The sequence below is a fragment of the Leptidea sinapis genome, chromosome 2, assembly GCF_905404315.1.
Source record: "Leptidea sinapis chromosome 2, ilLepSina1.1, whole genome shotgun sequence".
NCBI lineage: Eukaryota > Metazoa > Arthropoda > Insecta > Lepidoptera > Pieridae > Leptidea > Leptidea sinapis.
This window is the reverse complement of record NC_066266.1, coordinates 25,742,704-25,755,310: the sequence shown is the minus strand read 5'-3', so window position 1 is coordinate 25,755,310 and position 12,607 is coordinate 25,742,704. Positions and strand designations below refer to the sequence as shown.

The following is a 12,607-nucleotide window of genomic DNA, read 5'->3' as shown; positions in this document are numbered from 1 at the left end:
TTTAAGGCATAAAAGGCATTAATTTTCTCAAAAATGATTACTTCAGAATTCTTTTTCATGTCATTTCTAATATACAAGATACTACAACCGCTTCGGAAACAAATGGCGCTCTGAGAGAGAAGAAGCGGCACAAGAAACTCTACCAGCATTCTTTTTTTTGCGCTCTTTTCAATAAAAAATATACAATATTGTACAGTCATTTCTATCGCTATAAAATAAACACAATCTAGTCCCAGGCTGTCCCATCATTTAGATATTCAGCAGTGTAGTAATAGGATTTACGACAGAGCCATTTTTTATAAAACATTTAAATTTATTTATAGATAATGCCTGAACAGTGGCTGGGACTTTATTATAGAAGTGTATACATTTAGCCTTAAAGCTATTATGTATCTTATGAAGCCTACTAGAATTAGTTACAAGCAATCCCTTATTTCTCGTGTTATAATAATGAAAATCACTATCTCACCCAGGGCTATGCCACATGAGGAGAAGTACCTTTAATATTGATGTAACATTCAGAAAAAGTTGAGCTTGTGAGAAGAACATACAAGAATTATGAGAACTGACATCGTCTGTGACAGATCAGTTTGCGTCGCAATAAAATATTTTAAAAATGCCGTCGTGCGTGTGAAAAAGTGTAAAAACGATACTATATAAGTATTTGTGGCCATATATGATTATTTAAGGGAGAAACAAATTGTGTAACTAGTATCCCCCGTAACCGCACACACACTAGCATAATGGTGCTTCACTTGCTAATATCACGGCGCAGAGTCCTTCCTTTTTAACTCATCCGTGGCATCAACCTTAAGAGCTTGAATTCATTGTTTGTGTAAGGAACTAAGCATTAGTGAACATGATGGTCGTGATTACTGTCACAATTAGTAATTGCATCTAACACATACAATGATTTATTAACAGGTCGCCCTGACACCAAAAGCAGCACTTTAGAGAGTAAATTTATTAAGTTTCCTAAACACGCTGCAAAAATCTAATTTAAAATGAATATTATTAATATGATTGGTATTTCATGATAGCTACATAGTTATTACCATTACTAAATGCCAACCGCAATAAAAATTATTATCTATATATATAAAACTGGATTGCTGTTCGTTAGTCTCGCTAAAACTCGAGAACGATTGAACCGATTTGGCTAATTTTGATCATGAATTATTTGTGGAAGTCCAGGGAAGGTTTTTAAAGGTTTGAATTTAATTAATAATTAAAATAAAAACAAGAATTTTTATTTTCCTCGGAAGTCTCCCCTGTCGTTCAGAAATCAAAAAAAAAATAATAGTTTAAAATGAACTAATTAGAATTTTTATATCTTTCTAACTTTCTCAGGAGGTATAAAATAAACTTCCTTACAACACATAAAAAAAGGATTCCTTTTATTTGTTTTAAGTTTATTTTATACAAAAGTTTAGGTATTTTATTTATCGATTGAAAAATAATAAAAAATCTAAGGGGACATTCGGGTTCAATTCATTCAATTCATTTAAATAGTTCCTAGTAAAAAAAAATAACTATTTTGACAATGTTGTGGTCTTCCAACACATAGATACATTACTATCTGAAATTAATGTAAGTTTGACAACGAAATGTTTTATTAAATGTTGCCTTAAAAAACGGTTTTAAAGCAAATAGTCCGGTCAATTTAGACCAAAAAATGAGAGTGAAGTTACACAAAGTCCCAACAAGCTGAAAATCAGTGAAATTGTTCAAAACATAATCATAAACAATGTTTAAAACATCATTCCCGTGTATGGAAAAAAAATTATTCGAGATTTTCGCGATTTTCAGCAAAACGGTAAGTTTTATCATAAAAGTACCTCGGACAAAAATTTTAGATCATAAAATTATCTATAAAAAATGTGTAAATACTTTTATTCTTACGAACCACCGTTTCTGAGATATAACGATTCAAAAAGTTATAAAAGTTGTTATCGTCATAATATGCACACGTTTTCACGCCATCTATGATACAACTACGATATAAGATATTCGGATGTCTAAATTGACCGGACTAAAAACAAATTTAAAAAAAAGTATACTAAGAAAACCTCTGTCGTTTACAGAAGATATGATCTCATTATCGCTCTATTGAAAAAAAAATGCGTGCGTACAAAGAACACATGTCAGAAGTGAAATCTGCATTGTGCATGAACCTCTAGACTGTATATGAAGTCCTGGTACATGTTGCTAGGATGACACATGACTTCAACCGCCATGAAAGACATTACCATCACCGCTACCATATCTATGTTCTCCTGGTGTCTATGTACTAATACGTCGTGCGCATGACGTCAGAATATATTAAGGTATACTCGCGTCATACATAAGACAATCTCTTCTTCAGCTATGATCGCCTGGTACCAAAACACTATATAATACTTCCTATCTCATTTTCTCCCACGTTAGATCTTATGAATTTATGTGTCTGTCTCTTTTTAGTGTCGCTTTTTCGTTTCATTAATTATAAAAACATATAATATTTAAGTTGTACGTTACCTCCTCAGGTATAGGCTCAATTTCCAACTCTGCGTCGTATACGATTGATGGTTCACACTTCACGGTAATGTTTGAACTTAGGTCACTTAAATCCGTTTCAAAATGACCTCCCGTATTTAAGGCTGCATTCATAGCTGAAAAGTATAAACAAAACTTGTTAACACACAAATAAAATTGGGGTTCGAGTCCCGCATCGTTCATAAAATTTTGTTTTTCAAATTTGATTTGTGTATTAATCCCAGAAGTGAGAGTTATCACTTTAAAAACTTAACAAATTGTTTAGATATACAAGAGCGACATCTCAAGTCAAATTCCTAATATGCAAATATTGGGATCAACTGTAAAGTAGATCCTGTAGATGAAGCCACAACCTGGGAGTTGAACAAAGCATACAAGATTTTATGACGATACGTCACTCGTACGGTTGGCTCAGTTGGTTAGAGCACCGGCACGGACGCCGGAGGTCGTAGGTTCGAATCCCGCATCGAGCATAAATTTTTTGTTTTTCAAATTTTATTTGTGTGTTCATCCTAGAAGTGAGGGTTATCACTTTAAAAACATAACAAACTTGTAAACGCCTGTCAAAGTCACTTTTACTTACATACTCTGTGGATCTTAAATTGCTTTCGGATTTATTGGGATTGTGAACATAATGAGATCAATTAATTAAATAAAACAACTATTTTAATTGACCTGGATAGTTTAATCTCGAGAGTAGGTAGGAATATATTGTATCAAAGAGTATCAACATTTCACATTACAATACTTATGATTACCACAGAGTACCTAAGTAAGTACAAGTGACTTTGACAGGCGTTAACAAAACTTCTTTAATTATTTTTATTCTATTTCTAAGGGTATGTTCCGATATGCACTGCGAGCACTGCACAGTGCTATCACTGTAGAAAAATTCGTTCTGTTATGGACTGCCAGTATACTGCCGCAGTACCCTAGGGAAATATATGACGTCATAAATCGCCGCCATATTCTACTGTGAGCACTGGCGTTTTCGAGGTAAGGTACTCGCAGTACTTTGATCACGTGATCAGTCAAAACCACTCGAGTGCCTAACGTTTTATAAACAATACCAACAGTTTAATCCCAACTATTTTTAATTTGACAGTACTCCAACAACAGTTTTTTTTTAATGAACTAGAAAACTTTAATACACTCCTTTGAATGCGTCGAAAAATGCGGCTAACAGTATACGGGATTGCGTTCCGTTTGAAACCAGTAACCAGTATAACTGGCTATAAAGGAACGGCTTCACAGTATACTAAATTGACGTCACACTGTACAGTGGTCGCAGTGCATATCGGAACATACCCTTAATCTATCTCTTTTTTTAATATGAGTACCGATGCGATCACACCTCTATATTCTCCCGCGTCCCCCACCTATCCCCGCGTTCTTCGACATGCCTACATTAATCGAATGAAGGTCGAATCAAGCCTGCTTATTTTTACTTTAATACTTAATTATTTGAACCACATTTGATTCAAATTCAAATATTTTTATTCAAAATAGGATTCAAAATCACTTATTGAACGTCAAAAACTACCACCCATTCAAAAAACACTGCCTCAGACCTGAGAAGAATGGGCGCAAGAAACTCAGCGGGCTTTTTTATATAAAAATATGGATTACTAGGTGATATCATACAACAAACATTTATAATTAAAGAGCCTGAGGGTGTTCGCTTCATTCCCAGTCTGTGGTGTCATTAAGAAAATCGTTTATGCTATAGTAACTTTTCCACACAAACGTTTTTTAAAAATTCTTTTAAATTTCGTAACACATTTGTTTTGTACATTTTCTGGGATCATATTGTAGAAGCATATACATCGCCCAACAAAAGACTTACTAAGTCGACCCAACCGAGTAGTAGGCATAACAAGTTTATGTTTGTTCCTAGTGTTAACATTATTAATGTCACAGTTTCTAGAAAATTCCTCAATGTGCTTATGAACATACAGAACATTATCAAAAATATATTGTGAAGCAACAGTCAAAATGTTTATTTCTTTAAATTTTTCTCTTAATGATTCTTTAGGACCTAGGTTATAAATCGCTCGTTAACCGTCTAATTTTCTTAACCGCATATACTGCAGATCTAAGCCTATTCGTCCATCCTTCAATATGCGGGCCCCATTGCAATTGGATATGATTGGTCCAATGCATGTGATTAACACTGTTTCGTCATCATCGAGCCAGCACAGGCATATTATTCTCGACGTATTACGCATATCTACATTAACTTATATAGATAACTTACATTCATTCAAATCAACACCTTATTTCGTGGCAGATAATGTTCAAAGTCAATTGTATAAGCTCATTAGAAGCTCGCACGCGAACACGAGGCAAAAACAAATTGTTTTAGCAATTGTAATGTAATTATTTGGCAAAATGATTAAAAATGTCAAGTAAGTTCCACAATTTTGTTAATTTAAAGGGGCACTTACCTGAAATACGACACTCAATCCTTTTTAAGTTTCGATATGCCGTTATTTGGACAGTTTTTCACTCAACACTAACATTGCGTGGCGTTGCATTCAAAGCGCGGTCGCTACACAACTGAACGAAAACTCTGCCTAATAGACGCGTCGGTGGACTTAAGCTTCAGACATTTTTGAGCGTGATTGTGAGTTTAGTTGTTGTCGTCAATGCTGATGGCAGATAAGTTAATGAACGGTTGTATACCTTTTCTCTGCGCCTCTTTCAGTCTCCGAGCCTTGCTCTTGTATGGTGCTGGCTGCTTCAGGTGAACAGTCTTGACATGTAGTTTCATGGAGTTGGACTGTGTGAAACTTTTTCCACAGCGAGGGCATGGGTATGGCTTTTCTCCGGTGTGAACCTACCGAGCAACAATTAATAATAAAAATCTGTTTAAATAATTTGTTATGTTTAAAAGTGATAACGCTCACTTTTGGGATTAATTACACAAATAAAAAAAGATGAAGCCACAACCTGAGAGTTGATTAAAGCATACAAGATTTTATAAACAATTCGTCGCTCGAACGGTTGGCGCGGTTGGAAAGAGCGCTCGCACGGAATGCGAGAGGTCGTCGTTCGTAAAATTTTGTTTTCAGTTTTATTTGTGTAATCAGTTTAATTTTCCAATTACCAGAGGGAGGCTCCTTTGCACAGGATGCCGGCTAGATTATGGGTACCACAACGGCGCCTAGTTCTGCCGTGAAGCAGTAATGTGTAAGCGTTACTGTGTTTCGGTCTGGAATAACTGGGCAAATGAGACTTAACATCTTATGTCTCAAGGTGACAAGCGCAGTTGTAGTGCCGCTCAGAATTTTTGGGGTCTTCCAAGAATCCTGAGTGGCACTGTATTGTAATGGGCAGGGCGTATCTATTACCATCAGCTGAACGTCCTGCTCGTCTCGTCCCTTATTTTCATCAAAAAAATATTGTATGTTATATGACAATTATTAAGATTCAAATAAAAAAGACTACACACTCAATAAAAGTTGGCAAATCCTCTGGTAAATAACCAATTCCTTTAATATATCATAAAAAAACTGTCGCACCTACATGAGTCCCAATTCCCATGTTTATGTGGTCCTCCGGCTGAATACCTACGGCCAGCACAATACTAATATGTGCCCAATCCACATTCAATTAATGACTAATTTCGCGTGCGAACGATTCTCTCCTAACACAGATTATCTAAATTTACTAGAAGTGTCATATGTGATTGTAAATTACTTAAATTTGAAATATAACACTAGAAATAAGTGATTGCTTGTAACTAATTCTAGTAGGCTTCAAAGGATACATAATAGCTTTAAGGGTAAATGTATACACTTTTATAATAAACTCCCAGCCACTGTTCAGGTTTTCTTTTAGGTCTGTTTTATTAAAAAATAGCTCTGCCGTAAATCCTATTAATCCACAACTGAATATCTTAGTGATCGGACAGCCTGGGACAAGATTATGATTTTTATATAGCGATACAAATGATTGTACAATTTGTATATTTTTATTGAAAAGAGCTCAAAAAGAACTATGCTGCGAGAGTTTCTTGCGCCACTTTTCTCTCTCAGAGCGCCGTTTGTTTCCGAAGTGGTAGTAGTATCTAGTACATTAGAAATGACATCAAAAAGAATTCTAAAGGAATCAATTTTGAGAAAATAAATGCCTTATATGCCTGTTGTACAAACTCACCCGATCGTGCCTCAACAACGCGGCTCTGTTTCCAAACGCTTTGGGGCATACTGAACATTGGTAAGGCTTTTCACCAGTGTGTGTTCGCACGTGTATCTGAAATAAACATACAATGATATGGTACTGTTAGATTGAAATTCAATTACTTTTAAACAATATGTTATGTTTTTTTATTAAAGTGATAACCCTCACTTCTAGGATTAATACACAAATAAAATTTGAAAAACATAATTTTATGAACGATGCGGGATTCGAACCCACGACCTCCGGCGTTCCGTGCCGGTGCTCCAACCAACTGAGCTAACCGTTCGAGTACCGCCTCTTTATAAAATTCTGTTTGCTTTTTTCAACTCTCACGTACTCGAACTGTTAGATAAAATTTTGTCTTTCAAATTTTATTTGTCAAATACTTTTATTCATAACAGGATATGATTGTATTGGTAAAGGGGTTCGTCTTTCGGCAATTTTACCAATAAATAAATAAATAATAGTATATTTCGTTACGAGTGCGGAAAGCCTGTTTATTTGTAAGGCTGTTAATCTCTACAAGGCGATATCACAACTCACAAGTTATGTGTTCATTAAGTAGTTCCTTACCTGCAGAAACAGTGGCATTGTGAATGTCTTTGGGCAGAGTGGACAAGAGTATGGTCTTTCGCCAGTGTGGACTCTCTGATGATAACGGAGTGCTGCATTTGACTGGAATAAACCACTTAATATATTATTTTAGTTATACATCTTTAGGCACGTTATGAAAAAATGATGAGAGTGAAATTTTAAGATGCGCGCGCATCAACGTAACACTAAAGTAACCGGGTGAAGTTGGTTCCTAAAATTTCCTGACGTTTGCGTTCGTTATTTTTTTTTTAGTTTCTTCGTCCCTTATTAGGATAATATTATTAATAATATTGACACACTCTTACACAAATTAGGCATAGCCTGTACTATAGGTACAAGACAACGATATATTTAATACAATATACTTACTTAAACATACATAAATACATATAAACATCCATGACTCGGAAACAAATATCCATATTGCACCTACCGGGATTCGAATCCGGGACCTCTAGCTTAGTAGTCAGGGTCACTAACCATTCGGCTATATGGGTCGTCGATAGGCAAAGGGTTCAAGCCCGTACAGCCGTATTCGTTATTTAATAATTAATTGTCAAAGCTATCGTTGCAATATTTTTACAATATTGTTTTTTCTACAACCGTAGAATAGCATGAAATCATTTTAAGGATTTTTGCTTTGTTAGGCGAAAGAAGTATAACTTCTTGCGTGCATATATAAGTACATACACACTTTTATTTTTGCGCTCTGTGCTTTTTTTTTGGATGAGAGAACAAACGAGCGTACGGGGAAAAAAAGAATGCTGGGAGAGTTTCTTGCGCCGCTTCTTCTCTCTCAGAGCGCCATTTGTTTCCGAAGCGGTAGTAGTATCTAGTATATTAGAAATGACATAAAAAGAATTCTAAAGTAATCATTTTTGAGAAAATAAATGCCTTTTATGCCTTAAAAAGTGCATAGAAAGTTCTATTAATTATAATGTGGTTTAACTTTGCAGGTGAAATCAGAGGAATTATAGGGGAATATAAAGTTAGAGAACAGCGGAATTATTTTTTATGAAGAGGTGCAGGATAGTTTCTTGCGCCGCTTCCTCTCTCAGAGTGCCATTTGTTTCCGAAGCGGTAGTAGTATCTAGTATATTAGAAATGATATCAAAAAGAATTCTTAAGGAATGAATTTTCAGATAATAAATGCCTTTTATGCCTTTTAAGGCGCTTTTGAGCATGGACAAAAACCGATAACGTTCGATTCAGGCAAGGCACCGCTTGCGAGGCACATTTGACGGACCGAGGATTTACTTCGCGCGGATTCTTCGGCCGTCTCAGCTTCGCAGCCTGCTAGCTCAGTCAGTAAGTTTAGCTGAGTGAAATTTACCTTTTTTTACGCCTATCAGCGGGACTATCATAGGGAAGGGACGAGACTAGGACGTTCAACAGATGGTAATTGATATGCACTGCCCATTACAATGCAGTGCCGCTCAGGATTCTTGAAAAACCCAAAAATTCCGAGTGGCACTACAATTGCTCGCGTCACCTTGAGACATAAGATGTTAAGTCTCATCTGCCCAGTAATTTCACTAGTATAACAATATTCACTAACAAAATTTAGAAACATTAATTCCAACTATATTTATCATTCAAATAATCTTTCACGTTATAATAGGCCTTAGGTGTTCATTTACTTTTTACGTTACATTTAAAAAAAAATTGGTAATATTTTAATATCATTTGGGAGTTTATTCGTCGGGAGTTCATATATATATCCGTCGTCACATTCAGGTTAAAAAATGTTTAGACATGTGTGTTGAAGGTAGGCGTAACAAAAATATGAGATTTAATTATTAGGTTAAAATGGTATAACTTTGAAGCATTGTTTAAATTTATCGACACACTCGTGATTATCGTCATCAATTATAATAAGGTCACAACACTATCGCATTTCTGTACTCTGCATTCAACTCGTGCGTAATCTGTATCCCAAGTAATATTATAAATGTAAATGAATGTAAGTTTGATAAAGCCAATAATTCCGAGCGGCACTACACTTGCGCTCGTCACCTTGAGACATAAGATGTTAAGTCTCATTTGTCCAGTAATTACACTAGCTACGGCGCCCTTCAGACCGAAATACAATAATGCTTCCACATTACTGCTTCACGGCAGAAATAGGCGCCGTTGTGGTACCCATAATCTAGCCGGCATCCTGTGCAGTGGAGCCTGGAACTGGTTACTTACCGCATATCTCTTTCCACATACTTCACAAACAATATTCTTGGTGTTCTGGTATCTCTTCCTCATGCGTCGAGTAATATGTTGAGGTTCATACATCAACTGGGGATTTGGCTCGATCTTTGGCTCGGGTAATGGTTCAGGCTTAGGCTGTATGTGGACCTGTAGGTGCAGACTGCATGCTTTCTCGGAACTAAACACCTTTTCACACTGAAAAATCAAACATCAAAATATAGTACCAAGTTAGGATTAGAACTGGTTGTAAATTTTTATTTTATATGACAACCTGCTGACCCGACAGACGTTGTTCTGTGCAAATAATAAATAAAATACTGTTTTTTTATGAATTTGTCAGTAATATTTCATAATACCAAGAATTATTTTGTAAAATACTCTCCCTCTCAATGACGTCCTATATCCTACTAATATTATAAATGTGAAAGTTTGTATGTCTGGATGTATGTTTGAACTTCTTTAACGCAAAATCTACTGAATAGATCTCGATGAAACTTTACAATAATATAGCTTACATGCCAGAATAACAAATAGGCTATAATTTATAAAACTATAGTGTGTATTATACAAAATATAAAAGAAGTGTGATTGTTACTAATGAATACAACTAGCGCCATCTCTTATCAACTAGCAAGCACAAGATCAATACAATTTATATGGCAAAACAACGTTTGCCGGGTCAGCTAGTAGTGTATAACGTGTCATTGCTCCCTGTTGTTAACTATAATAAAATTGTTTCACAGCAGAACTGTCAAACCGTGCGTCAATAAATTCTCTCATAGAAAATTTGTCCATACAAAAAATATTGGAAATAATAGTTATTTATGCAACTGTTGTGTAATAAGGGGTATTAAAACACGAATATGGATTTATCTCACAAGGCGAAGCCGAGTGTGATATTAGTATCACATGAGTGTTTTAATACCTAATTTCCAACAGTTGCATACAAGACTTTATCTACACCCATAATATGAATCCTCTAAAAGATTCTGGAACAGTTAGCTTGCTGCTAACATTAAAACACCAGTCCTAGTAGTAACCTAATATCATTCATTACTGATTATATACAAATAAAATAAGTATTAATGAAACAATTATTTATTTTAGTCGTAATTTACATTTTGTATAGTGCAATAATTAAAATTCACTCGAATATAATGTTCTTTTGCAGCGTTTAAAATGAATCGTTCATTTTTGTAAGCAAAACAATAAAAATATCGAAGAAAAATGGCGGGGCTTCGAATAACCTACTTTTTTTTACGGCGCGCGACGTTCTGGGATTGTGGAGCGCGCGTAAACGAAAATGTTCTTTTTTTGAAATTCATACAGATACCACGCATCGAGCAATAAGAATGTGGCTGTATGTTGAAACTCTTTGCGCATGAAGGGATAAAAAATCATAGGAGTGTTGTTATGAAATTCAGTACAACATTACAACACTCTTTTGGGTGATGTAATGGTTATTAGAACATTGGGTGTTTTAATGTTGGCAATAAGCTGACTGTTTCAGAATTTTTAATAGAGCATGGGTGTAGATAAAAATAATTATGAGTCCTAAATCGAAATAAAAACTATCCTATCTCTCAAGTTGGACTAAGCAGCACTCGATGAAGTAATCCCCATTAAAATTCGTTGATTAGTTTAGGAGTCCATCTCGAACAATCAACGTGTCACGTAATTTATATATATTAAGTTATGAGACGAGACGCGCAGGACGTTCAGCTGATGGTAACTGATACACCCTGCCCAATAGAATGCAGTGCCGCTCAGGATTCTTGATTAACCCAGGAAGTCTGACCTGCACTACAACTGCGCTCGTCACCTTGAGACGATAGATGTCAAGTCTCATTTGCCCAGTCATTTCACTAGCTACTGCGACATTCTGATCGAAACACAGTAATATACAGCCTACACTTTACTGCTTCACGGCAGAAATAGGCGCCATTGTGGTACCCATAATCTAGCCGGCAAAGGAGACATTTGGAGAAAATTGGTTTTTATCAATTATTTTAGGAATGTAAGCATTATGGGAGCTGTTTTATAACCCTTATTAACCTCTTAATCTTGAAGAATCTAAGCTAGACCTACCAAAAAGTATAGCACACTTCTTACATGTGGTATCTTCATCAAACAAATCGTCGGTTTTTTTTTATGGAATATGAGGACAAACGAGCGTACGGGTCACCTGGTGTTAAGTGATCACCGCCGCCCACATTCTCTTGCAACACCAGAGGAATCACAAAAGCGTTGCCGGCCTTTAAGGTAGGTGTACGCGCTTTTTTTGAAGGTACCCATGTCGTATCGTCCGGTTTACTGCAAGATGTCAAAACCAGAACTATGAATTAAGCAACTTTTAGTTTTAGTAATAATTTTTTCCCAATAATATCAACTTAAATATGATTAGGTTAAAAAAATTGTATACTATTATATTGCTGAATATATTTATTGATTTGTTGAGATTTGAATTAAGTATTTCTTAAAATAGAGGTCTATTTTAAAATATATATATGAAAAGGAGGGCAAACGGGCATGAGGTTTTCTTGATGGAAAGTGATCACAGCCATCCTTGGAAAACTGCACTACCGGAGGGCTTGCAGATGCGTTACTGGCTTTTCAGGAAAAGGTGTGGAAAGGGAAGCAGAGTGGACCTACGGGACTGTGGTGGAGGTAAAGGGAGTGGGCCTCCAGGACTCTCACTGACCAATCGAAACGCGACAACATAGAACTTGACGCCTGTTTTCTTCGCATGGAGATTTATCTACAGATCATCTGAGCTCTCTTCAAACAATGAAACTACGTTACTACGCAACGACAGGTGATCGAGCTTTTCACAGAGCACTGGGTCCCCGCCAATTCAAGCAGTCCTGTGTTGCAGCCGGTCAAATGGTTCAAGCTGATGCTGGGGTGCGCCAGACCAGAGATGACAGCATTACTTTATATGTTGACGACCTGTATAGCCGAGTGGTTAGCGATCCTACCTACTAAGCTAGAGGTCCCGGGTTCGAGTCCCGGTAGGTGCAAGCATTTATATGATGAATATGGATGTTTGTTTCCGAGTCATGGATGTTTAAATGTATTTATGTATGTTTAT

General features: G+C 36.0%; 1 protein-coding gene across 1 annotated transcript in view; it reads right to left on the bottom strand.

The window, feature by feature from the left end:
* LOC126974059 (zinc finger protein ZFP2-like) overlaps positions 1–12,607 on the bottom strand; it is a 28,347-nt gene that overhangs the window by 7,312 nt on the left and 8,428 nt on the right. The window contains exons 2-6 of the mRNA XM_050821447.1: positions 9,508–9,711; positions 7,294–7,395; positions 6,697–6,792; positions 5,221–5,374; positions 1,572–1,579 (exon numbers count right to left, since the gene is read on the bottom strand). Coding sequence (XP_050677404.1) covers positions 1,572–1,579; positions 5,221–5,374; positions 6,697–6,792; positions 7,294–7,395; positions 9,508–9,711 — 564 coding nt within the window. The remainder of the gene's footprint in view (positions 1–1,571; positions 1,580–5,220; positions 5,375–6,696; positions 6,793–7,293; positions 7,396–9,507; positions 9,712–12,607) is intronic.